Source organism: Heptranchias perlo, chromosome 4, assembly GCF_035084215.1.
Source record: "Heptranchias perlo isolate sHepPer1 chromosome 4, sHepPer1.hap1, whole genome shotgun sequence".
NCBI classification, from domain to species: Eukaryota; Metazoa; Chordata; class Chondrichthyes; order Hexanchiformes; family Hexanchidae; genus Heptranchias; species Heptranchias perlo.
In genome coordinates, this window is record NC_090328.1 from 8,920,521 (window position 1) to 8,948,191 (window position 27,671).

Consider the following 27,671-nt stretch of genomic DNA (forward strand, 5'->3'; position numbering starts at 1 on the left):
GGGAATTAAAAAGAAAGACTTGCATTTATATAGTGCCTTTCACAACCTCAGGATGAACCAAAGTGCTTTACAGCCAATGAAATACATTTTTTTAAAAAGTGTAGTCACTGTTGTAATGTAGGAAACACGGCAGCCAATTTGCGCACAGCAAGATCCCACAAACAGCAATGTGATAATGACCAGATAATCTGTTTTTTAGTGATGTTGGTTGAGGGATAAATATTAGCCAGGACACCGGGGAGAACTCACCTGCTCTTCTTCAAAATAGCGGCTGTGGGATCTTTTACATCCACCAGAGAGGGCAGACAAGGTCTCGGTTTAACATCTCATTTGAAAGACAGTGCAGCACTCCCGCAGTACTGCACTGGGACTGTCAGCCTAGATTTTGTGCTCAAGTCGCTGGAGTGGGACTTGAACCCACGACCTTCTGACTCAGAGATGAGAGTGCTACTCACTGAGCCTTGGCTGACACTTTAAGATGATTTAACAAAAAACAAAAGACAATTTGTTGTGTTTCCATCCTAAAGTTTCAATCAAGCAAAGCTAGGTTTGATATTTATTTATTTCCCCTGATTTAGTTGATTAGCCCCCATAGGATGTGCTGGTGTGTGTGTGTGTGTGTGTGTGTGGACTGAGGACAGGACCAGGGTCTACTGTGATGCCCCTCGTGGTGGAATAGCCCAAAAGCACTCACTGTCTAGATTCCTGTGGAGCTGTACCCCAGCAAGGGATCAATGCCTCCACTGGTGCCCACAGAGCCCCTCAACTGAGAGGGTGAGTGGTAGAGTCCATCCATCCCCCGATTGGGGAGGGTGAGTGGTGGAATCCAGCCAACCACCACTGGGGAGGGTGAGTGGGAGAGTCCACCAATCCCCCGATTGGGGAGGGTGAGCGAATGAGTCCACCAATCCCCCGATTGGGGAGGGTGAGCGGGAGAGTCCACCAATCCCCCGATTGGGGAGGGTGAGCGGGAGAGTCCACCAATCCCCCGATTGGGGAGGGTGAGCGGGAGAGTCCACCAATCCCCCGATTGGGGAGGGTGAGCGGGAGAGTCCACCAATCCCCCGATTGGGGAGGGTGAGCGGGAGAGTCCACCAATCCCCCGATTGGGGAGGGTGAGCGGGAGAGTCCACCAATACCCCGATTGGGGAGGGTGAGTGGGAGAGTCCACCAATACCCCAATTGGGGAGGGTGAGTGGGAGAGTCCACCAATACCCCAATTGGGGAGGGTGAGTGGGAGAGTCCACCAATACCCCAATTGGGGAGGGTGAGTGGGAGAGTCCACCAATACCCCAATTGGGGAGGGTGAGTGGGAGAGTCCACCAATACCCCAATTGGGGAGGGTGAGTGGGAGAGTCCACCAATCCCCCGATTGAAGCCTTCCCTTCAGTCTTGCAGGTGGAGCTGTTACGATGACCCAGAATCCATTGCGCGCTGCGCTGTCACAACATACTTTGAGACCACTCTACAGACTATAAATAGGTTAAAATCAGACCCCGTCGGGCTGATAGATTCATGTCAGTAAGGAGAGTTAACGAGTTCGCTGCGAGGCTGGTTAGAATGTGGAACTCGCTACCACAAGGAGTAGTTGAGGCGAATAACATAGATACATTTAAGGGGAAGCTAGAGGGAGAAAGGAATAGAAGGATATGCTGATAGGGTGAGATGAAGTAGGGAGGCAGGAGGCTCGTGTGGAGCGTAAACACCGGCACAGACCAGTTGGGCCGAATGGCCTGTTTCTGTCCTGTGGACTCGATGTTATGCATCCCTGAAGCTCTGCTTTCCTGTGAAACACGGAAGATGGCTGCGCAGGTAATGGGAGGCAGGTGGGGCCAACCGGGGGGGGGGGGGGTGCCAGGGGACTGCGCGTCTCGCACCCACCTTTGCTGGCGCAACGTGACCTTGGGCATGAATGGGCTGACCTTGCCGGCTAACGTGAGGTCAGCCTGTTGGCATAACGTAATGACGCTCCGCGGCGTCACTGGTTCGCTCTGCGTCTGCGCTAATTTCTCAACCTGACTCCCCCGATGGAGCTCGTTAGGGGTCTGTTTCCCAGAAACATTAGGAACAGCCCATCGAGCCTGTCCCACCATTAGATACATTAGGACAGGAGCAGGCCATTCGGCCCTTCCAGCCTGTTGCACCACTCGGAACAGGAGTAGACGATTCAGCCCATCCAGCCTGTTCCGCCATTAGATACATTAGGACAGGAGTAGGCCATTCAGCCCCTCGAGCCAGTTCCACCGTTCAATCAGATCCTGGCTGATCTGTATCCTAACTCCATTTACCCACCTTGTTTCCATCTCCCTTGATGCCCTTCTGATCGGTTAGCTTGAGATACAAAGGGTTAATGCGTTCTTACTACATTCCTCTGTACACTATTTTTAACCAGGCGTTAACCCGTTTAAAGTAAAGCCTCTCGAGCGTAGGAGGAAGGGAGGATTGGCGGAGGGGGGTGGAGGTGGAGGAGTTTGTGCTGATGAATTGAGTCCCTATTGAGATCAGTGAAACCTCCTTCCACTCGGTTTATAAGTAAATCATCAGGCTGCTTTGGGGTGGAATTGCAGGGCCCTCCACAGGTTAAAGGCAGGGCCGGAGCTTTTAGTGTGTCAACTCTCTGCATCATCAGAGTTATTTTTTACACGCTGCCTTCAACTGAAGAATTCTCTGCAGCAACATTAGTCAGATACGCCTGTCTCTCTAAATATACCGTGAACTTTAACTTTTAAAGGAACTTGCTACTTGTTTAAGATGATTAGTTGCGATAGACCGAGTTCGACAAGGTGAGGGGGGATTTAACGTGTATTGGTATTGCAGGAGGAATGAGAGAAAAGTGGCCCCTGTCTGTATGGGTGAGATAAAGTAGGGAGGGAGGAGGCTTGTGTGGAGCATAAACGCCGGCATGGACCAGTCGGGCTGAATGGCCTGTTTCTGGACTGTAGATTCTATGTATGGGCAGACTGGTAACGGAGGAGGTTGGCTTGTATTCCCTTGAGTTTAGGAGATTGTGGAGCGATCTGATCGAGGTGTTTAGAATGTATAAAGGATTCGATAGGGTAGATGCAGAGAAACTATTTCCTTTGTTGGGGGGAATTAAGAACGAGGAGACATAATCTTCAAATTAGAGCTGTGTTGCTTCGTCAAATGAGTCGACTCCTCAGTAGGTTTTGGATGCAGTGCTGTGGCCGGGGTTGGGGGGTGGGGTGGGGGGGGAGGTGGGGGATGGGTTTATTTTATCCTGTTAACCCAGAATTGGGGTAACTGCAACATTTAAGTCCATTTCCAACCAAGGTGGCAGTGGTAAAACAGACGATTCCCTCTTCCCCCTTTTCTTTCTCATGCCAGTGATGGCGAATTATCCGACATAGGGTGGGGCTATCTAAAGGGGCTGCATTACAGTCCCCTAGTGGAGTGAAGACCAATCAGAAGCTGGTCTTGTAAATAAATAACTTTCTTGTCCAACCGTTGTGGAATTGTGCCCCATGATTTTTGGGGAGAGACGGTTATATTACTGTTGCAATGAATATATATACAGCAAAGAAAAAGGCCTTGTATTTATACAGTGCGTTTCCTGGCCTCAGGAGGTCACAAAGCGCTTTACAGCCAGTTAAGTACTGTCATTGCTGTAATGTAGGGATACACCGCAGCCAAATTGCACACAGCAAGGACCCACAAACAGCTGAATGACCAGATAGTGATGTTGGGTGGGGAATATATATCGCCGTTCCTTCATCGTCGCTAGATCAAAATCCTGGAACTCCCTTCCTAACAGCACTGTGGGAGAACCTTCACCACACGGACTGCAGCGGTTCAAGAAGGTGGCTCACCACCACCTTCTCAAGGGCAATTAGGGATGGGCAATAAATGCCGGCCTCGCCAGCGACGCCCACATCCCATGAACGAATAAAAAATAAATATTGGCCAGGACACCAGGGAGAACTCCCCTGCTCTTCAAATAATGGCCATGGGATCTTTCATGCCCACCTGAGAGGGCAGATGGTGCCTCAATTTAACATCTCATCTGAAAGATGGCACCACCTGACAGTGTAGCACTCCCCCAGTACTGCACTGGGAGTGTCAGCCTAGAACTTGTGCTCTATGTGCCTGGAGTGGGACTTGATCCCACAAATTTCTGGCTCAGAGGTGAGAGTGCTACCCACTGAGCCACTTAAGGGCAGAAGAGTATCTACGGTGTTTCTGGGGATGTGACTGTTTATTGCTCTGCGTTGGCCGGTGTGACTTTGTCCCATGGTGTATTGAGAAAGTTCTCTGTGAGACGTGTTGGGCCTATTGACTGTGACATCTTTTCACCTATTACATTCGGAATAACTTACTGGTCCTTAACTGATGGATAACAATCACACGCGTACCCCAAAAGTGTAAAACTAAGTTAATGATTGGGTTGTAGATAGAAAAGGCCAAAAAATGTCGATCACCCCTATGCTCGCTGACCTACATTGGCTCCCGGTCCGGGAACGCCTCAATTTTAAAATTCTCATCCTCGTGTTCAAATCACTCTATGGTCTCTCCCCTCCCTATCTCTGTAATCTTCTCCAGCCTTAGAACCCTCCGAGATCTCTGAGCTCCTCCAATTCTGGCCTCTCGTGCATCCCTGATTTTTGCACCATCGGGGGAGAGCACTGAACCAGGGACCATTCATTGTGGGAGGGGGGAGAGAGAGCGAGAAAATCGGAGCACGACTCAATAATCCGGGACAAAATTAATTGGCACTTGGAAAAGTATGGGTTAATAAATGACAACCAGCACGGATTTGTTAAAGGAAAATCATGTTTGACTAACTTGATTGAGTTCTTTGGTGAAGTAACGGAGAGGGTTGATGAGGGTAGTGCGGTTGATGTTGTGTATATGGACTTACAAAAGGCGTTTGTTAAAGTATCATATAATAGACTTGTTAGCAAAATTAAAGTCCATGGGTTTAAAGGGACAATGGCAGCATGGATACAAAATTGGCTAAGGGACAGAAAGCAGAGAGTAGTGGTGAACGGTTGTTTTTCAGACTAGAGGGAAGATGAATTGACAGCTCAAATAGAAATAAATATGTACGATCTGATAGCCATTACAGAGACATGGCTGCAAGATGACAAAGGCTGGAACCTGAATATTCAAGGGTACTTGACATTTTGGAAGGACAGGAAACTAGGAAAAGGTGGAGGGGTAGCTCTATTAATTAAGGATGACATGAGTATAATAGAGAGAAATGATCTTAGTTCTAAAGACCAAGATATAGAATCAGTTTGGGTAGAGATAAGAAATAGTAAAGGCAAGAAGTCACTTGTGGGAGTAGTTTATAGGCCCCCTAACAGTAACCACACTGTAGGACAGGGTATACAGAAATAAATAATGTGGGCTTGTGAGAAAGGAACAGCGATAATCATGGGTGATTTTAATTTACATATAGATTGGAAGAATCTGATTGGCAAAGGTAGCCTGGAAGATGAGTTCATAGAGTGCTTTCAGGACAGTTTCTCAGAGCAGCACGGTCTAGAGCCAACCAGAGAGCAGGCTATTCTAGATCTGGTAATGTGTAATGAGACAGGATTAATTAATGACCTCATTGTAAAGAAGCCTCTAGGTAGCAGTGATCACAATATGATTGAATTTCACATTCAGTTTGAGGGAGAGACGAGTAAGTCTAAGACTAGTGTTTTAAACTTAAATAAGGGCAATTATGAGGGCATGAAGACAGAGCTGGCTAAAGTGAACTGGGAACTTAGATTAAGGGATATGTCAGTAGAGATGCAGTGGCAGACATTTAATGAGATATTTCATTACACTCTGCAAAGATACATTCCAGTGAGAAAGAAAGACTCCAGGGGAGTGGCTAACTAGGGAAGTTAAAGATAATATCAAATTGAAAGAAAAAGCATACAATTCCTTGAAGATTAGTGGCAGGTCAGAATATTGGATAGAATATAAAAAACAGCAAAGAATGACTAAAAGAACAATAAGGAGAGAGAAATTAGAGTACGAGAGAAAGCTAGCTAGAAATATAAAAACAGATAGTAAGAGTTTCTACAGGTATTTAAAAAGGAAAAGAGTAAGTAAAGTGAGCATTGGTCCTCTAGAGTGTGTGTCTGGGGAATTAATAATGGAGAATAAGGAAATGGCGGATGAATTGAACAGATATTTTGCATCCGTCTTCACTGTAGAGGATACAAATAACATGCCAGAAATAACTGTGAATCAAGAGGTGAAAGGGAGGGAGGAACTTAAAATATTTACAATCACCAGAGAAAGGGTTTTGAAAAAAATATTAGAACTAAAAGCTGACAAGTCCCCAGGTCCTGACGGACTTCATCCTAGGGTCTTAAAAGAAGTGGCTGCAGAGATAGTAGATGCATTGGTATTAATTTTCCAAAATTCCCTAGATTCTGGAAGGGTCCCATCAGATTGGAAAATAGCGAATGTAACTCCTCTATTCAAGAAAGGAGGGTAGACAGAAAGCAGGAAACTAAAGGCCAGTTAGCTTAACATCTGTCATAGGGAAAATGCAAGAATCTATTGTTAAGGAGGTTATAGCAGGGCACTTAGAAAATCTCAATGCAATCAGGCAGAGTCAACATGGCTTTGTGAAAGGGAAATCGTGTTTGACTAATTTATTAGAGTTCTTTGAGGAAGTAACAAGCAACGTGGATGAAGGGGATCTTGTGGATGTGGTGTATTTGGATTTCCAGAAGGCTTTTGACAAGGTGCCACATAAAAGGCGACTACACAAATTAAGAGCTCATGGTGTAGGGGTAACATATTAGCATGGATAAAGGATTGGTTAGCCAACAGGAAACAGAGAGTAGGCATAAATGGATCATTTTCAGGTTGGCAAGATGTAACGAGTGGAGTGCCACAGGGATCAGTGCTGGGGCCTCAACTATTTACAATATATATCAATGACTTGGATGAAGGGGCCGAATGTATGGTTGCTAAATTTGCTGATGACACAAAAGCTAAGTAGGAAAGTAAGTTGTGAAGAGCACATAAGGAGTCTGCAAAGGGATATAGATAGGTTAAGGTGAGTGGGCAAAAATTTGGCAGATGGATTTGGCACTTTACATAATTTTTTACTCTATGCCTCTATTTGTGAAGCCAAGGATCTCATGACTTTCTCACAGCCTTTTCAACTTGTCCCGCCACCTTCAAAGATGCAAAATATCTGTTCCTGCACCCCCTTTAAAATTGTACCATTTAGTTTATATTGCCTCTCCTCATTCTTCCCACCAAAATGCATCACTTTACACTTCTCTGTGTTAAATTTCATCTTATGCCATGTGTGTGCCCATTTCACCAGTCTGTCTATGCCCCCCTGAGGTCTGTAACTATCCTCCTCATTGTTTACTACGTTTCCCAGTTTCATGTCATTTGCAAACTTTGAAATTATACCCTCCATACCTAAGTCCAGGTCATTAATATGTATCAAATATATATATTACTTGGAGAGGTTGGAGAAGCCGGGATTGTTCTCCTTAGACCAGAGAAGGTTGAAGGGAGATTTAATAGAGGTGTTCAAAATTATGAGGGATTTTGTTAGAGTAAATAAGGAGAAACTGTTTCCACTGGCAGGAGGGTCGGTAACCAGAGGACACAGATTTATGCTAATTGGCAAAAGACCCAGAGGCGACATGAGGAAAAAAAATTTATGCAGCGAGTTGTTATGATCTGGAATGCACTGCCTGAAAGGGTGGTGGAAGCAGATTCAATAATAACTTTTAAAAGTGAATTGGATAAGTACATGAAGGTGAAAAATTTACAGGGCTATGGGGAAAGAGCAGGGTAGTGGGACTAATTGGATCGCTCACTCAAAGAGCCGTCACAGGCATGATGGGCTGAATGGCCTCCTTCTGTGCTGTGTCATTCTACGATTCTATGAGTCACCTGGGCTACAGCCATAGATCTCCTAAGGGTCAGCTCAAGTGAAGCATTGACAGAGAGAGTGGGCGACGGTAAGAAGCAGTGTATTGGACACTTCAGAGGGGAAGGGCATGAACCCATCCTGTTGAATGAAGAAGTGCCTGATTGATGAATTTGTCTGCAGCTATATCGGGTATCCTGAGGTGTTCCGAGTGTAACCTTGTAAGTCGGATTAAATCCCTTTTAAAGGCATCAAGTGAAATAAAATCACGCCCTTGGAATGTGTGTGCTGAAGCCAGGATGTCGGACTCCAGTGCCGCTCTCATTAGAGCTACAAGTTGGAAAGTCCCTGCCCGTTTTTCCTCTATTTGCGCACTGGCATCAATGACGACACGCCCAACCTCGCACTCCAGGTCAGTGCAGGGACTCCCAATGTTTGAGTGGGTGCTAACAGACATAGCCAAACTATCCAAAATCAGTCTGTATAATTACTGTAAAGCAACCCAATGATGTTCGGTGGGGTGGGGTGGGGGTGGGTCGGAGAGGAATTTACCAGAGTTTTTTTTCCTTATTGGCCCAGGGTTTTTCTCTTTTTTTGCCCCTCCCAGGAGGTCACCTGGCCGGGGGGAGGGGTGGGGGGTGGTAGTGAGTAGGACTCCCAGTCCTTATGGTCATTATGGGCATGGGGCAGGCTGGATAGATCAGCTGGTCTTTTCATGCCCGTCATTTTCATATATGTTCCATATTAAAGTCGTGAGTGGGGGCTGAGCTGAAAGCCACCTCATTGCACGTGGGTTGGCAGGGCCTTTGGGTAATCGGCCCCTGGGCTACTACTCCCCTCGGGCTGTTAATTTTAAACAAGGTGAGTGTTGACACCACTGTGTCAGTCAGTGAGACAGTGGACGGGGACGGGACTTAGAGCAAACAGTCTGTTTACTCAGCAAACAGAGTCTATTGAAACAGAGTCTTTACGAACTACAGCAAACGGAACTCATGACCAAAACTGCAGCAAAGTCTCCCGATAAAAGCAGGGTTATTTCTCCAGCAAAATGCAGTGAGTGGAGGGGCAGTTACATAATACAAATTATGTCCGTAAAATCAATCCCAGTCACTTACAGCAGTACGGTCTTCAGGCGTGATTGACGGGGGGATTCACCAATCATTTCCATTCTGGTCAGGAATAGTGATATCATTGTATGCAGCCATCTAACTCAAATCACCAGGGATTGTTTGTTAGCTCTGAGCTCAGGACACAGGATACAGAGGAACCCCAAAAGACCAACTAGTGTAGCAACGTCACTAGTTCCCTCGAGCTGGATCAACCACCTCGCCCCTCCACCAGTCCCTTACCAGCACGGCAAGCATCTTGGCATCATCCACTGCCTTCGACGTTGTTTCGCTAGTTGGTCTTTTGGGGTTCCTCTGTATTCTGTGTCCTGAACTTGGAGCCAACGAACGATCCCTGGTGATTTGAGTTAGATAGGCTGCTCCATCGTTGGGGAGAGGGTGGCGAACAGATATCACACCCTTCTATTGAGGAAACTGGGAACTCGATCTCTCCTGATACTGCACAGGTTGGCCTGTTTTCTGGCCGAACTAAAACAGACACAAATGGGCAAAACCAGCAAACGTCTTGTAAGCCTTTTACATTGAATACCTTGTACTTCCTACATTACGACAGTGACTGCACTTCAAAAGTACTTCATTGGCTGTGAAGCGCTTTGGGACGTCCTGGGGTCGTGAAAGGCGCTATATAAATGCAAGTTCTTTTTTCTTTACCAGAACCTGTTTCAATTCTTTGGGTTAAACTATATTGCTGTATACTATATGCTAAAGTTTGATCGATTGTGGTGGCAGGGGGTGTGGAGGAAGACATAGAAACATTGAAAATAGGAGCAGGAGTAGGCCATTCGGCCCTTCGAGCCTGCTCCGCCATTCAATATGATCATGACTGATCCTCTATCTCAATACCATATTCCCGCTCTCTCCCCGTACCCCTTTGTGTCCAGAAATCTATCCAGCTCCTTCTTAAATATATTCAGTGACTTGGCCTCCACAGTCTTCTGTGGTAGAGAATTCCACAGGTTCACCACCCTCTGAGTGAAGAAATTTCTCCTCATCTCAGTCCTAAATGTCCTACCCCGTATCCTGAGGCTGTGACCCCTCGTTCTGGACCCTCCAGCCAGGGGAAACATCCTCCCTGCATCCAGTCTGTCTAACCGTGTCAGAATTTTATACATTTCAATGAGGACAGTAAGCATGTGAGGGGGTGGGAGGGAAGAAATGAGATAGGATCACAATGAAAGGGGAGATGAAACTAAACAGGGTTCCAGTCATGATTTTGGAGGGGGAGGGGTTGGGAGACTTAGCAAGATCACAAAGAGGGGAGAAGATCTTTCTGCTGCCTTATATAGACTTACATTACATAGAATTTACAGCATGGAAACAGGCCATTCGGCCCAACTGGTCTATGCCGATGTTTATGCTCCACGTGAGCCTCCTCCCTCCCTACTTCATCTCACCCAATCAGCATATCCTTCTATTCCTTTCTCCCTCATGTGTTTATCTGGCTTCCCCTTAAATGCATCGATGCTATTCGCCTCAACTACTCCTTGTGGTAGTATTTCCGCATTCTAACCACTCTTTGGATAAAGAAGTTTCTCCTGAATCCCTTATTGGATTTATTAGTGACCATTTATATTTATGACCCCTAGATACTGTTGACTATTGGAGTCTCCTCTTTTCCCTCCTGTGTGACTCAATACTGGCCCTACATTTCTACCCATGATTGACCTCCCCTACTCACAGTGTCACCTCTGATGTACCTCAGGAGTCCACCCATGGCCCGTCTATTTCACCATTTGTTTTTATTCGTTCACGGGATGTGGGCGTCGCTGGCGAGGCCGGCATTTATTGCCCATCCCTAATTGCCCTTGAGAAGGTGGTGATGAGCCGCCTTCTTGAACCGCTGCAGTCTGGTGTGGTGAAGGTTCTCCCGCAGTGCTGTTAGGAAGGGATTTCCAGGATTTTGACCCAGCGACGATGAAGGAACGGCGATATATTTCCAAATCGGGATGGTGTGTGACTTGGAGGGGAACGTGCAGGTGGTGTTGTTCCCATGTGCCTGCTGCTCTTGTCCTTCTAGGTGGTAGAGGTCGCGGGTTTGGGAGGTGCTGTCGAAGAAGCCTTGGCGAGTTGCTGCAGTGCATCCTGTGGATGGTACACACTGCAGCCACAGTGCGCCGGTGGTGGAGGGAGTGAAAGTACATATGCTACCCCTTATTGGGAAAACAAGGGGGTCAATTCCGTGCATACTTTTGACACCCAGCTGCCTCCTCCGTTGACCCAGAGGATGTTGCCATGCTTCCAGTGTTGCCTGAATGAAATGAAAACCCAGATGAGCCAAAGACCTCCTCCCAACTGAACACTGGCGAAGCCAAGGCGGTCCTTTTTGGTTCCTTTCCAGCTACTCCGTGCCTCCAGCCTCGAGCTCATCGGTCTCCCTGATTGCTGACTTGAGTTGAGTCGGGAGATTGAGTAAAATTGGCACCATGCTCGCCCTCGAGCTCGGCTGCTCTCCCCACACCCTGCTGTGTTGCCCAAGCCGCTTTGTTCCACCTCCTCGATGCTCTCTCACCTTTCTTCTACCAAAGCCCGAGAGATGCCGGCAACTGAACCCCGATTGAACGTAACAAGTATTTGCCGATCTAGTTTCGAGGGCACGGTAGTGTCGCGGTGATGTTACTGGATTTCGTAATCCAGATAACGTGAGTTCAAATCTCACCGCAGAAGTTTTGCCAATTTGAATTCAGTTTTCTAAAAAAAACCTGGGAATAACAAGCTGGCATCAGTAAAAGTGATTATGAAGCTGTCGGATTGATGTAAAAACCCTACCGGTTAACTAATGTCCATTAGGGAAGGAAACCTGCCGTCTGGGCCTATATGTGACTCCAGTCCCACACCAAAGTGGTTGACTCAACTGTCCTCTGAAGTGGCCAAGAAAGCCACTCATTTGTATCAAACCGCTATTGCAGCGGTTCAAGAAGAAGGCCCACCATCACCTTTTCAGGACAACTAGGGATGGGCAATAAATCCCAGCCTTGCCAGCGACGCCCGTTTCCCGAGAATGAATTAAATGAAAAGTTTGAAGTCACAAAGGACCTCGGATTCATTGTTACAAACAAAGAATTAAATGTCGGTTAGAATACTGTACAGGGTACGATCCCATGTGTAATAAGTAAGCAGAAACAATTGCTTTCTTCTCTCTTCCCCAAACTGACTTGTGGACAATCTACACTAGTCTAGAGACCAGTCTGAAGTACTGTGTACAATTTTGGTTTCCTTAGCTAAGGAAGGATATACTTGCCTTAGAGGCGGTCCAACAAAGGTTCACTAGATTGATTCCTGGGATGAGGAGGTTGTCCTATGAGGAGAGATTGAGTAGAATGGGCCTATATTCTCTGGAGTTTAGAAGAATGAGAGGGGATCTCATTGAAACATATAAAATTCTTTGAGGGCTTGATAGGGTAGATGCTGAGAGGCTGTTTCCCCTGCCTGGAGAGCCTAGAACTAGGGTCATAGTCTCAAGATAAGGGGTTGGCCATTTAAGACTGAGATGAGGAGGAATTTCTTCACTCGGAGGGTTGTGAATCTTTGGAATTCTCTACTCCAGGGGGCTGAGCATATTTAAGGCTGAGAGATAGATTTTTGGACTCTAGGGGAATCAAGGGATATGGGGATCAGGCGGGAAAGTGGAGTTGAGGTAGAAGATCAGCCATGATCTTACTGAATAGCGGAGCAGGCTCGGGGGGCTGTATGGCCTACTCCTGCTCCTATTTCTTATGTTCTTATGTCTCCAAGGCAGCGCAGTTGGCCCTGTCTTCAAAGGAGACATATTGGAGACCACATCCAGAATAACGATCCTGGGGATTATTGACGGGCAATGATCATTGTGTGAGATTCCTAATAGATGCTAAACTGTTAAGCGAGCCTGGCTGGTTGTGTATGCCTCTTGGAATCAAAGCGTCTTTGTGGCAAATTCTTAATCATTCTCGTTGAATCGTAGATCCCGGTATGAGCCCGGCCTATACGGAAGAAAGAATTAGCCATGAAGCATTGGAGCTGGAGAAACGGTTGAGTCTTCTGTCGCACTCCAGCCGACAAAGCAGCGGAGGTAAGAAGAGAAGCCTTTTAAACGTGTTGGCTCAGTTTGTAGCTTCCAATTCCCCTCATGTCAAACAGCCGGGCGACTCCAGCGGTAGCACACTCGTCTGAGTCAGACGTTGTGGGTTCAAGTCTCACTCCAGAGACTTGAGCACAAAATCGAGGCTGACACTCCCAGTGAGGGAGCGCTGCACTGTCGGAGGTGCCGTCTTTCGGAAGAGATGTTAAACCGAGGCCCCGTCTGCCCTCTCAGGTGGACGTAGTGGCCCATGGCCACTATTTTGAAGAAGCGCAGGGGAGTTCTCCCTGGTGCCCTGGCCAATATTTATCCCTCATTCAACATCACTAAAACAGATTTTCTGGTCATTTATCTCATTGGTGTCTGTGGGATCTTGCTGTGCGCAAATTGGCTGCCACGTTTCCTACATTACAACAGTGACTACGCTTCAAAAGTATCTCATTGGCTGTGAAGTGCTTTGTGACGTCCTGAGGTTGTGAAAGGTGCTATATAAATGCAGGTTCTTTCTTTATTTTCCTGATCATTATCCATTAATCTCTGCTGGAAAGTCGGCACATTTAGACGTTGGGTAAATGTGGGCTTGGTCTGATGCTGCCCCTGTAGTCAAATAGCCTCCTGACACTCCTTGCCTGGGCTCAGAGCAGCCAATTGGATGAGCTGCCGGATGGTCGGCACCAGGCGTGTCTCTGTAGCCCAGCACCAGTCGCCGACTTCAGGAGTGGAGGGGGAGAACTGGGCACACAATGAGAGGGGAAAGGAAACTGGGAATACCTCGCTGACCTGAGGGGCCTGGCGATCACCTCGTGTCGCTGCCAATACCCCCCCCCCCCCCCCCAACTCCAGGACTCGTCCATGCGGCTCACCGGAGCCAAAGCTGGGCCCGAGTTCTAACGACATTTCTGTTCGTCCTGTCGCCAACCCAGAGAGCGGCAGCGAACTTGGCCCTGAATTTCCTCACCGGAATTCCCTCACCGTGGCCCTGAATTCCCTCACCGGAATTCCCTCACCGTGGCCCTGAATTCCCTCACCCTGGCCCTGAATTCCCTCACCGTGGCCCTGAATTCCCTCACCCTGGCCCTGAATTCCCTCACCCTGGCCCTGAATTCCCTCACCCTGGCCCTGAGTTCCCTCACCCTGCCCCTGAATTTCCTCAGAGTTTCTGTCGTTGCAGCTCCACAACTTCGCGGTTTCTGCCGCGCTTCTGGCAAAGTTATGGCGCACTCAACGGTAGAAAGCCCCACAAAATTCGGAGCCCGTGACACTTAAACCGCGCGCGTGAAGTGATCCCCCATCACGTTGTTGGACTTGCAAGTCCAGGCATTCCTGATGACTCGCCATCTGTAACTGAGAGCGTAGGGATAGAAAGCAAACATCTAAACCACTATCTCGCTGAGCTACTCTCATCATCATCATCATCATCATCATCATCATCAACAACAACAACAGCTTGCATTGATATAGCACCTTTAACGTAGTAAAACGTCCCAAGTCTTTGCGTAATATAGGAACTGCTGGCTTGTGTGTGTGTACATGTCTCTGCGTGTTCCTGTGACTGTGTATGTGTGTGTCAAGTAGTTAAAGAAGTCTCTTCTAGATTCACTAGATTGATTCCTGGGATGAGAGGGTTATCCTATGAAGAGAGGTTGAGTAGAATGGGCCTGTATTCTCTGGAGTTTAGAAGAATGAGAGGTGATCTCATCGAAACATATTAGATTCTGAGGGGGCTTGACAGGGTAGATGCTGAGAGGTTGTTTCCCCTGGCTGGAGCGTCTAGAACTAGGGGGCATAGTCTCAGGAAAGGGGGTCAGCCATTTAAGGCTGAGATGAGGAGGGTTTTCTTCACTCAGAGGGTTGTGAATATTTGGAATTCTCTACCCCACAGGGCTGTGGATGCTCAGTCGTTCAGTATATTCAAGGCTGAGAAAGATACATTTTGGACACTAAGGGAATCAAGGGATATGGGGATCGGATGGGAAAGTGGAGTTTTAAAAAATTCGTTCATGGGATGTGGGTGTCGCTGGCGAGGCCGGCATTTATTGCCCATCCCTAATTGCCCTTGAGAAGGTGGTGGTGAGCTGCCTTCTTGAACCGCTGCAGTCCGTGTGATGAAGGTTCTCCCACAGTGCTGTTAGGGAGAGAGTTCCAGGATTTTGATCCAGCGACGATGAAGGAATGGTGATATATTTCCAAGTCGGATGGTGTGTGACTTGAAGGGAAACGTGCAGGTGGCGGTGTTCCCATGTGCCTGCTGCCCTTGTCCTTCTAGGTGGTAGAGGTCGCGGGTTTGGGAGGTGCTGTCGAAGAAGCCTTGGCGAGTTGCTGCAGTGCATCCTGTGGATGGTACACACTGCAGCCACTGTGCGCCGGTGGTGAAGGGAGTGAATGTTTAGGGTGGTGGATGGGGTGCCAATCAAATGGGCTGCTTTGTCCTGGATGGTGTCGAACTTCTTGAGTGTTGTTGGAGCTGCACTCATCCAGGCAAGTGGAGAGTATTCCATCACACTCCTGACTTGTGCCTTGTAGATAGTGGAAAGGTTTTGGGGAGTCAGGAGGTGAGTCACTCGCCACAGAATACCCAGCCTCTGACCTGCTCTCGTAGCCACAGTATTTATATGGCTGGTCCAGTTAAGTTTCTGGTCAATGGTGAGGTTGAAGATCAGCCATGATCTTATTGAATGGCAGAGCAGGCTCGAGGGGTCATATGGCCTACTCCTTCTCCTGTTTCATATGTTCTTCTATAATACAGTAGAAACTTGCTATAATGTAACCATAACATTAAATTGTTGGATGAAACAAACCAGCTGATGCTATAAAAATGATGACATTTGAAGTATGTGAAGAAAACTTAGTCTTGCCTCCGATACTGGATAGCCGTCACTAGTTTGGAATTGTGGGCAGTGTTATCGTCCCTATGCCGAGTTACAGTGGATGTTTTCATTTTTGTTTCCGCTCTAGGGGATGACCGGAGTCTGTCCAGCTCGACCGAGTCTTCGGACACCAGCCAGTCGGACAGTGCCAGTATCGGGAGCCGGCTGACGCTGTGGCCCGAGCAGCTGGTGGTCAGCGGTCTCCAGGAGGGCCACTCGCCCGCCGCAGCCAGGGGGCTGGGCCCAGCGGAGGAGAAGCTGTACCCGGAGGTCGTGAAGGGGTCGAAGCCCCCGCCCAAGCCGCCTCGGTCCCGGAAGCTGCAGGAGGTGGGCCGCCAGAGCTCCTCCGACAGCGGGATCGCCACGGCCAGCCACTCCTCCTACTCCGGAAGCTTCTCCTCCTACACTGGGAGCCTGGACGTTTGCCCGAGCGACGAGTTTGGGTCCTTGCTCAGCCTCCCCGCGGCCTTGCCGGCCGAGCGGGCCCTGTGCACCTGCCGGCCCGGCGAGGCCCCCAGGACGTCTGCTTCCGAGTATCAGGTGCCCAGTTCTCTCCGGCACCACTACGACACGCCTAGGAGCGTCTTACAGGCAGCTGCTGCGAGAGAGGTTTCAGCTCCCACGGCTTCGCTTCCCTCCGCGTTAAAGGACCAGGCCCCTGCACCCCAGGAGATGGGCGACAGCCAACTGTTGGGCACGGAGAGGGGCAAGAGCACTCCGCCCGCCCAGGAAGGCGCCAGGGACTCTGCTGATGAGCTGTACGCGGATTTCGTGCCAAGGTGGTCACCGTTCAAACCGCAGCCACCGGAAGCCAAAGGGAGTGAAGGGGCTTCGCTTATTGGAACAACGGTGCTGGGCGAGGGATATACGGACCCGTGCGAAATATGCAGCCCATACCCGGGAGCGGGACGCTCCCTCTTCACTGCCTGCCTGACCTGCGGAGGCCTAAAGGTAATCTCAGATGCTTAGTACGCACAGCAACTTGGCAAGGTCTTGGTCATCTCCTCTATAGCTGCTGCAGAGATCCTGCTCTGTAAATGCGTGATGTTAAAGGTGGTGGGTTCGAGCCCCACTCCAGGGACTTGAGCGCACGATCCAGGCCAACACCCCCGATGCCAGTACAGAGGGAGTGCTGCAATGTTGGAGGTGCCGACTTTCGGATGAGATGTTAAACCGTCTGCCCTCTCGGGTGGACGTAAAAGATCCCATGGCCACTATTTGGAAGAAGGGAAGGGGAGTTCTCGCCGGTGGCTTGGGCCAATATTTATCCCTCAACCAACACCACTAAAAAAAACATATTATCTGGTCATTTATCTCATTGCTGTTTGTGGGACCTTGCTGTGCGCAAATTGGCTGCCACGTTTCCTACATTACAACAGTGACTACACTTCAGAAAATACTTCATTGGCTGTGAAGCGTTGTGGGACATCCTGAGGTCATGAAAGGCGCTACAGAAATGAAAGTTCTTTTCTTTTTATGAGAATGAAAGTACTTGCCCTTAACATGGCAGCTTTTAAGAACATAAGAACATAAGAAATAGGAGCAGGAATGGGCCATATGGCCCCTCGAGCCTGCTCCGCCATTCAATCAGATCATGGCTGATCTTCTTCCTCAGCTCCACTTTCTCGCCCGATCCCCATATCCCTTGATTCTTTGGAATCCAAATATCTATCGATCTCAGTCTTGAATGTACTCAACGACTGAGCATCCACAGCCCTCTGGGGTAGAGAATTCCAAAGGCTCACAGACCTCCGAGTGAAGAAATTTTTTTCTCATCTCTGGTCCCAAATGGCCCCTTGAGGCAGTTTTTACAACAAAACATCTCTAACTGCTACACACAATGAGTTACTTTTTTTGGAAGAGCAGGGACTGATCTAGAGACCAGCGTAGATGTGGAATTGGACAGAAAAATCGTCTCCCCCTCCCCCGTCCAACACTCTGCGAGGCCAGCTAGCTAATTGCCTTATCCAATTGTCCAATAACATCCCATTGAGCCTTAATTGTAACCTTTGACCTTCAGCTGTCTTTTTGACGGAGATGCTTTGGCCTGGGTCAAGTTGCTAGCAACCCCTCTCTCGGACGCTGAATCTGGCTCGACCTGGGCTGGTACTAAACCGTCTGTAACTGTGTTGTCCCCTCGGGATTAACGTCCAGGGCTGAGAGAGGCGCTAATCACAGCCGACCAAAGACAATGTGCCCTACACGTCTTCTAATTAGTTCGGGGGAGTCCAGCGGGAGGGGGCTCAGTGAGGTGGGGCTCCAGCCGGAGAGGGCTCAGAGATGGGGCTCCAGCGGGAGGGGGTTCAGTGAGGTGGGGCTCCAGCGGGAGGGGGTTCAGTGAGGTCGGGCTCCAGAGGGAGGGGGCTCGGAGCTGGGGCTCTAGCGGGAGGGGGTTCAGTGAGGTCGGGCTCCAGCCGGACAGGGGGCTCGGAGGTGGGGCTCCAGCGGGAGAGGGCTTGGTGAGGTGGGGCTCCAGCCGGAGAGGGCTCGGAGGTGGGGCTCCAGCGGGAGGGGGCTTGGTGAGATGGGGATCCAGCGGGAGGGGGCTCGGTTAGGTGGGGCTCCAGCGGGAGGGGGCTTAGTGAGATGGGGATCCAGCGGGAGGGGGCTCGGTCAGGTGGGGCTTCAGCGGGAGGGGGCTCAGTGAGGTGGGGCTCCAGCGGGACGGGGCTCAGTGAGGCGGGGCTCCAGCGGGAGAGGGCTCGGAGGTGGGACTCCAGCGGGAGGGGCTCAGTGAGGTGGGGCTCCAGTGGGAGAGGGCTCGTAGGTGGGGCTCCAGCAAGAGGGGGCTCAGTGAGGTGGGCCTCCAGCGGGAGGGGGCTCAGAGAGGTGGGGCTGCAGCGGGAGGGGGCTCAGAGAGGTGCGGGCTCCAGCGGGAGGGGGCTCGGTGAGGTGGTGCTCCAGCGGGAGGGGGCTCAGAGAGGTGGGGGCTCCAGCGGGAGGGGGCTCAGAGAGGTGGGGGCTCCAGCGGGAGGGGGCTCAGAGAGGTGGGGGCTCCAGCCATCTCACCTTGTTTGTTGAAGAATATAAGCCCCCTGTTTACTTCTCCTCTCCTGAAGATTTTCCTTGTCTGCACTTAGGCATTAGGTAATCACCTGGGCAGAGCTCATAGCAGCAAATCAGGCGGAGAGGATCGCACACATGCACACAAGCACGTTCACTTGCGTGTACAAGCACACACTTTAACACACACGTGTGCACTTGCATACCCGCGCCTTTGTGCTCGTGCACGCACATGCACACGCGTGTACATTTGCACGTATGCACACACACTTACACACTTACAGCAGGCACGCACACGCGCACACACTCACTTAATGGAGCCTGCCTAATTTTCGGTTCATTCGTTTCAAAAATCAGAAAGCTGGGTGACCTTGTGGCCAGCCCTACGCTCTTCCGGCCTGTTCTTCCTCTTTTTATTTCCTCTGCCGGTTGCCTATTTCTCAGGCGAGAAACGGGCGGGCAGCAATTGAAAATCGCCCCCGGTTTGCGGAGGGGAGAAAACTGACACGAAGAGGGAGGAATAAGATTTGTGGGGGCAATGTCAAAAACAGTACGCTGAGTGGTTGCACTCTTGTTTGGCCGGCTGTGTAAACCCGAGCACACTGGTGCCTCTCTGTAATGCCGTCTGGTTTCTGCGTTGGGTGGAGAGGCGCGTACACAATACATCAGAGAGTGTTATAATGAGGCTTTCGTGCTGTCCTTTCATGGCCTGCCAAAATTGATGCTAAGTGGAAGCACTAGTGTAAACACTGGCAAGCAGTGACAATAGGACTTGGGTTCACATGCCACACTATAAATACAGAGACACCGTTGAACACAATGTCATATTAAAAGTCCGATACGAGCAGGAAGAAAAGTCTGGGATAAAAAGGGCCATCGGCCCATCGAAACTCTTCCTCTAGTATATAAACGAAAGAACTTGCATTTATATAGCGCCTTTCACAACCTCAGGAGGTCCCAAAGCCCTTTACAACCAGTGAAGTACTTTTGAAGTGAAGTCACTGTTGTAAGGTGGGAAAAACAGCAGACAATTTGCGCACAGCAAGATCCCACAAACAGCAATGTGATAATGACCAGATAATCTGTTTTGAAATGATGTTGGTTGAGGGATAAATATTGGCCAGGACAACGGGGAGAACTCCCCTGCGCTTCTTCAAAATAGTGGCTGTGGGATCTTTTGCATCCATCTGACAGGGCCTCGGTTTAATATCTCATCCAAAAGACAGCACCTCCAACAGTGCAGCACTCCCTCAGTACTGCACTGGGAGTGTCAACCTGGATTTTGTCCTCAAGTCTCTGGAAGTGGGACCTGAACCTGTGGTCTTCTGACTCAGAGGCAAGAGTGCTACCCACTGAGCCAAGGCTTACAACTTAAGGGGAACAGAGGAGAAGCTGCAGGCATTGGAACTTTGACTTCAATACAGGAGAAAAGACGAATTAACGTTTCGGGTAGATACCCCACGTCCATACTGCATGTTATCGCTCGCCATCAGGCACGTACTGTATTTTGAATAGCATCAAGGGGGCAGCAACAGAGGCTGGCAAGGTTGCCACAGTTGGTCCATATAATGAGGCCACTCTCTCCACTGTATAGGCTTTTAATCACTACAAATCACAGAAATGTTTTCACTTACACAACACTGACTGCTATAGCAGTGGCTCAGTGGGTAGCGCTCTCACCTCTGGTTTAGAAGGTTGCAGGTTCAAGTCCCCACTCCAGAGACTTAAGCCTATAATCTAGGCTGATGCTCCTAGTGCAGTACTGAGGGAGTGCTGCACTGTCGGAGGTGCCGTCTTTTGGATGAGACATTAAACCAAGGCCCCGTCTGCCCTCTCAGGTGGACGTAAAAGATCCCATGGCCACTATTCGAAGAAGAGCAGAGGAGTTCTCCCCGGTGTCCTGGCCAATATTTATCCCTCAACCAACATCACTAAAACTGATTATCTGCTCATTATCACATTGCTGTTTGTGGGATCTTGCTGTGCACAAATTGGCTGCTGCGTTTCCTACATTACAACAGTGACTATACTTCAAAAAGTACTTCATTGGCTTTGGGACGTCTTGAGGTCATGAAAGGCGCTGTAGAAACCCAAGTTCTTTTCACTACGTGGCGCGATCTATGGAGGACCGGCTGTTCCTGGGCTACCCTGGGAATTCTGCCCCGTCAGGCCCAGCGGAACCATGAGCCGCTGAGGGCAGGCATGGGAGACATTTCCGGGCCTCCTGGAGGTCTGAGGGGGCCTCCGAGTCCCTGGTTGATTTGGCCACGCCTCACAGCTCCGGAATGAGGACTGGTCTTCACCGTTGTAAATGATCCTGCGGTTGTAAGTCCTGCTCGCACAGTAGGGTTAAAGACAGGGACGTTGTCTAATGGAATTTCATAGAGAAACAAACTGAAGTTGGTGGCTGGGGAAATTCTACATGCGTTACATATTTTAGAAAGGAAAGAACGAGCCTCCATTTATAAAGTGTGTTTCGCGACCTCAGTATGTTCCCAAAGCGCTTTACAGCCAATGAAGTGCTTCCAAAGTGTCGTCACTGTTGGAATGTCGGAAACGCAGCAGCCAATTTGCGCACAGCAAGCTCCCACAAACAGCAAATGTGATAACAACCAGATAATCTGCTTTTTTCCTAAAGTGATGTTGGTTGAGGGATAAATATTGACCAGGACACCCGGGAAGACTCCCCTTCTCTTCTTCGAAATATTGTCCATGGGATCTTTTATGTCCACCTGAGAAGGCAGACGGGTCCTCGGTTTTAACATCTCACCTGAAAGACGGCGCCTCAGACAGTACAGCACTCCCTCAGTGCTGCTCTGGGGTTTTAGCTGAGATTTTGTACTCGAGTCTTTGGAGTGGGGCTTGAAGTGTAGTCACTGTTGTGATGTAGGAAATGCAGCAACCAATTTGTGCACAGCAAGGGCCCACAAACAGCAATGAGATACTGACCAGATAATCTGTTTTAGATGTTGGTTGAGGGATGAATATTGGTCAGGACACCGGGGAGAACTCCCCTGCTCTTCTTTGAAATAGTGCCATGAGATTTTTTACATTCACCCGAGAGAGCAGATGGGGCCTCAGTTTAACATCTCATTTGAAAGACGGCACCTCCGACAGTGCAGCACTCCCTCAGTCCTGCACTGGGAGCGTCAACCTGGATTTTGTGCTTAGGTTTCTGGAGTGGGACTTGAACCTACAACTTTCTGACTCACAGGCGAGAGTACTACCAACTGAGCCACAGCTGACATAATAATAAGTGCGGGTGGTGCCTGTCTGGTGTGTTTAACGTGGCAACTGGTGCACAAGTGTGCTTGTGTGACAGTCTGGCTGTGTGTCTGCATACTCGGCTGCGACATAGTGCAGCTGGTGCAGTACATATGCCATGTAAATGATGTAACTTTTAGCCTAACCTGAGAGTGGGGTTGTGTGTACGTGAACATTAGCTTAAGACCATCGTAACTGCTTAACAACTAACTTCATGAAAGAAATTAATTGCAAGTGATTTTAAGAAGCACGAAAAAATAAAGCCTGGATTTCTGATGTTTTATTGGGTTCCAACATCTTGTAAATTTTTTCTTATTATTTGTTCTCGGGATATGGGTGAAGAAGGCAGAACTTCATTTGTTGCCCATCCCTAGTTGCCCTCGGGAAGGTGGTAGTGAGCCACCCTTCTTCTTGAACTGCTGCAGTCCCTGTGGTGAAGATGCTTCCACATTGCTGTAGGGTAGGGAGTTCCAGGATGTTGACCCACTGATGATGAAGGAATGGCCTATATATATGTCCAGTGAAAGATTGAACAGGCTGGGGCTCTTTTCTCTAGTACAGAGAAGACTGAGGGTTGCCCTGTTAGAGGTCTTTAAGATTATGGAAGGGTTTGATAAGGTTGTCATAGAGAAGCTGTTTCCACTTGTGGGGGAGACCAGAACTAGGGGCCATAAATATAAGATAGTCACTGATAAATTCAATAAGGAATTCAGGGGAAACTCCTTTACCCAAAGAGTGGTGAGAATGTGGAACCCGCTACCACAAGGAGTAGTTGAGGCGAATAGCATAGATGCATTTAAGGGGAAGCTAGGTAAACACATGAGGGAGAAAGGAATATCAGGATCTGCTGATAGGGTCAGATGAAGAAGGGTGGGAGGAGGCTCGCGTGGAGCACACACACCGGCATGGACCTGTTGGGCTAAATGGCCTGTTCCTGTGCTGTAAATTCGGTGTAAGTCAGGACGATGTGTGACTTGGAGGGGAGCCTGGAGGTGATGGTGATCCCACAACATTACTGCTCTTGCCCCTCTGGGTGGTAGAGCTCACAGGGCTGTTCTTGAAGTAACTTTGGAGAGTTGCTGCCCAGTGTTCTGTAGACAGTGCGTTCATGGTGGAGCGGGTGGATATTGAATCCAGTGGCAGGAGCGCTGAGGTAAGATTGTTTTCCACGCCTGTTAAATTGGACGTGGAAGACACTTCTGTTTGCTTTTCAGCCTCCAGTTGAGGGGAGGGTGGGACAGGTCGCCTCACTTCATCCTTAGGTAAGGGTGTAAGGAAAGAACGTGCATTTCTATGGCGCCTTTCATGACCTCAGCACGTCTCAAAGCCATTTACAACCAATGAAGTACCTTTTCAAGTGTAGTCGCTGTTGTAATGTAGGAAACGCGGCAGCCAATTTGCTCACAGCAAGATCCCACAGACAGCAAAGAGATAATGACCTGATAATCTGTTTTTGATGATGCTGGTTGAGAGATAAATATTGGCCCAGGACACCGGGGAGAGCTCCCCTGCGAATCGGACAGATACAATCTCCGATGCCGTTCGTACCTCAGTTTATTCCTTCCCGGCGTTTCTCACGGCCCTGTGTGTTGTGCGGAAGTGAAGTAGCAATCGGGGGCATTTGTCGAAACAGAAATGTTGATTCAAAAATTCCCGAAAATACAAGAAGGAAAACACGATCATTTTGCACTAAAATCCTTCCCATGACTAAAGTAGAATGTGACTAAAGTTTGGGAGCAAAAAAAGATTGGACGTAAACTTGGACTAAATGTCTTCTAAAGACTATAAATTAAACGTAAGAGTAAAACCCTCAATCAACATCACTATATGTAAAAAAAAAGGATATCTGGCCTTTATCACATTGCTGTTTGTGGGAGCTTGCTGTGCGCAAATTGGCTGCTGCGTTTCCTACATTACAACAGTGACTACACTTCAAAAAGTACTTCATTGGCTGAAAAGCGCTTTGGGATGTCCTGAGGTCGTGAGATGCAAGTTCTTTCTTTCTTTCTGTTTCTTTCTTTCTTTCGTGTCAGCTCAACTACTGAGAGGCGTCTGGGATACAGCCCATTCTGTGACGCGGTCTGAGTAAGTGAAAAGTCAGGCAGCTGAGAATCTTGCACAGCTGCCACCAGAGTCCCTCGGGTTTCAGTTATGTAACTGTGCGGATCCCATCCGACCGCTGGAGAGAAGACAGAAACGGAGGAATGCGTTTCCACATTTGCCGGTCATGACCCAAGCTAACTAGAAGTACACTCCACTCCACATCTAATATCGCCGAGAGACTCTGAACCAGACGTGTCTGGAGGTACCGTCAGTCCGAGAGGTGCACAGTCCATTAGGTCTCTTCTGTTAGGGTTCATTATAATCCGACAATGGATCGAAAGGCAACAGGTTTATCCAGGTTTAAAATGTTGTTTGCCGCAGATTAGTTTTGAGTTTATACCCCCTTCATGCGCAGGCCGTGTCCTCTTGTTCTACTGTTCTGGACAAGGTGATATTGTCATAGCTCACATTATCTAGTCCCTTTAGAATCTTAATAACAGCAATCACACCCAAAACCCATCACCTTGTTTAAAAGACTTCAAACTAATGAGAAACCCATTAGTAGTTTCTGTTTGTCTGATATGGTGTCCAGTTTCCTACATTACAACAGTGACAACATGTCAAAAGTACTTCACTGGCTGAAAAGTGCTCGGGACGTCCTGAGAAAAGAAAAAAAGACTTTCATTTATACAGCGCCTTTCATGACCTCGGGTGAGACGTTAAACCGAGGCCCCGTCTGCCTCCTCAGGTGGATGTAAAAGATCCCATGGCCACTATTTCGAAGAAGAGCAGGGGGAGTTCTCCCTGGTGTCCTGGCCAATATTTATCTCTCAACCAACATCACTAAAACAGATTATCTGGCTATTATCATATTGCTGTTTGTGGGACCTTGCTGAGTGCAAATTGGCTGCCGCGTTTCCCTACAGCACTTCAAAAGTACTTCATTGGTTGTTGTAAAGCACTTTGAGACATCTTGAGTTTGTGAAAGGCGCTATATAAATGCAAATCTTTCTTTTCTCAGGATGTCCCAAAGCGCTTTACAGCCAATGGAGTACTTTTAAAGTGTAGTCATTGTAGGAAACGCGGCAGCCAATTTGAGCACAGCAAGATCCCACAAACAGCAGTGTGATAATGACCAGATAAAATGTTTTTAGTGTCGTTGGTTGAGGGATAAATATTGGCCAGGACACCGGGGCGAACTCCCCTTTTCTTCTTTGAATAGTGCCATGGGATCTTTTACGTCCACTTGAGACGGCAGACGGGGCCTTGGTCGAATATCTTATCAAAAAGATAGTACCTCTGACAGTGCAGCACTTCCTCAGTGTTGCACTGGAGTGTCAGCCTAGATTCTGTGCTTAAGTCTTTGGGGAGGAACTTGAACCCACGACCTTCTGACTCAGAGGCAAGAGTGGGACCCCCTGAGCCATAGCTGACACTGACGTACTGTACTTACCCAACTCCGAGACCTTAGGCATAGGTTAGGAACATAGGAACAGGAGTAGGCCATTCAGCCCCTCGTGCCCGCTCCGCCATTTGATAAGATCATGGCTGATCTGCGATCTAACTCCATATACCTGCCTTTGGCCCATATCCCTTAATACCTTTGGTTGCCAAAAAGCTATCTATCTCAGATCTCAGGTTGGCAACAGTTATAACTTAGGAACCCTCTAATTAGTGCAGAAATATCACTGGATTTATAAAGTTATGTTTAAAAAAAATTACTTTGTACTGCTGGTAACTGTTTTTGTGGTTCTCGTTAACTTTCTGGCCTTTCATTTTACTGGCTAGTAAATTTCACATTTCCAAAACAAAATTTAATTTGCCCCTGTCTACCTAAACCTCTCCGCCCCTCTATCTCTCTCTTCTCCTTTAAAACCCTCCTCAGAACCTACCTCTTTGAGCAAGCTTTTGGTCACCTGACCTAAAATGTCGCCAACTTTGGCTCATTGCCTGATTACGCTCCTGTGAAGCACCTTGGGACATTTAACAACATTAAAGGCATTGTATAAATGCAAGTTGTTGTTGTTGTTGCTGTTTTTGTGGGTTCTATCCTGCAGCCCGTATCCTAACTCGCACCAAGTCCCGTTCACCCATCACCCTCTGTGCTCGCTGACCTACATTGGCTCCCGGTCCGGCAACGCCTTGATTTTAAAATTCTCATCCTCGTTTTCAAATCCCTCCATGGCCTCGCCCCTCCCTATCTCTGTAACCTCCTCCAGCCCTCCAACCCTCCGAGATCTCTGCGCTCCTCCAATTCCTGCCCCTTGCGCAGCCCCCAATTTTAATCGCTCCACCATTGGCGGCCGTGCCTTCAGCCGCCTAGGCCCTAAGCTCTGGAATTCCCTCCCTAAACCTCTCTACCTCTTTCTCTCTCTCTCTCTCTTCCTTTAAGACGCTCCTTAAAATCCACCTCTTTTCCTGTCCTAATATCTCCTTATGTGGCTCGGTGTCAAATTTCGTTTGATAATCGCTCCTGTGAAACGCCTTGGGATGTTTTACCACATTTAAGGCGCTATATAAATGCAAGTTGCTGTTGTGCTAAGCAGCTGCAGTACTGTTGGGTTCCTGCTGGTGGCAGCAGTACAGCTCTCACCGTTCTCAGCAGCACCACCTATTGGAAGTTAAAAGTACAGCGGCCCTGACCTGCAAATCCCACAACCTCTCCCAACATACAAAATCCAACTTGCCGACATTCACTGCAAAGGCTCACGGCCAAAACGTTGTATTTCTTTGAAGATTCAAGCAACACCTTGGTGCCAAGCTTACTTTACGGGTACGGTAATCGAGTGGTTGTGTTACTGGACCAGTATTCCAGAGGCCTGGAATAATAACCCAGAGAACGTGAGTGGTAGTTTGAGAATTAGAATTCAGTTTAAAAAAAAAATCTGGAAATAAAATGCCGGTATCTGTAAAAGTGACCGTGAAGCTGTTGGATTGTCGTAAAAACCCAACTGGTTCACCAATGTGTCATGAGGGAAGGAAACCTGCCGTCGTTACCCGGTCTGGCCTGTAGGTGACTCCAATCCCACACCGAGGTGGCTGACTCTTAACTGCCCTCTGAAGTGGCCTAGCAAAGCAACTCAGTTATATCAAGTCAATACCAGTGGTTCAAGGAGGAGGCTTTCTGAGGGCAACGAGAGATGGGCAATAAATGCCGGCCTTGCCAGTGACGCCCACATCCCGAGAATGAATTAAAAAAACGTTTTACTTTAGCCAGTGTTGCATTTAGATTCATGTTTTAGGCCCTCAATGGCTCAGTGATTTTAGGCAGTGAAAGAAAGAACTTGCATTTATATAGCGCCTTTCATGACCTCAGGACATCCCAAAGCTCTTTACAGCTGACGAGGTATTCTGAAGTGTAGTCGCTGTTGTAATGTAGGAAATGCGGCAGCCAGTTTGCGCACAGCAAGCTCCCACAAACGGCAATGTGATAATGACCAGATAATCGT

The 27,671-nt window shown here is 48.6% G+C and overlaps 1 protein-coding gene across 1 annotated transcript in view; it reads left to right on the plus strand.

Annotated features, from left to right (window-relative positions):
* The window catches only part of dok7b (docking protein 7b), an 83,126-nt gene that overhangs the window by 16,279 nt on the left and 39,176 nt on the right, over positions 1–27,671 (plus strand). The window contains exons 6-7 of the mRNA XM_067982095.1: positions 12,929–13,036; positions 16,001–16,863. Coding sequence (XP_067838196.1) covers positions 12,929–13,036; positions 16,001–16,863 — 971 coding nt within the window. The remainder of the gene's footprint in view (positions 1–12,928; positions 13,037–16,000; positions 16,864–27,671) is intronic.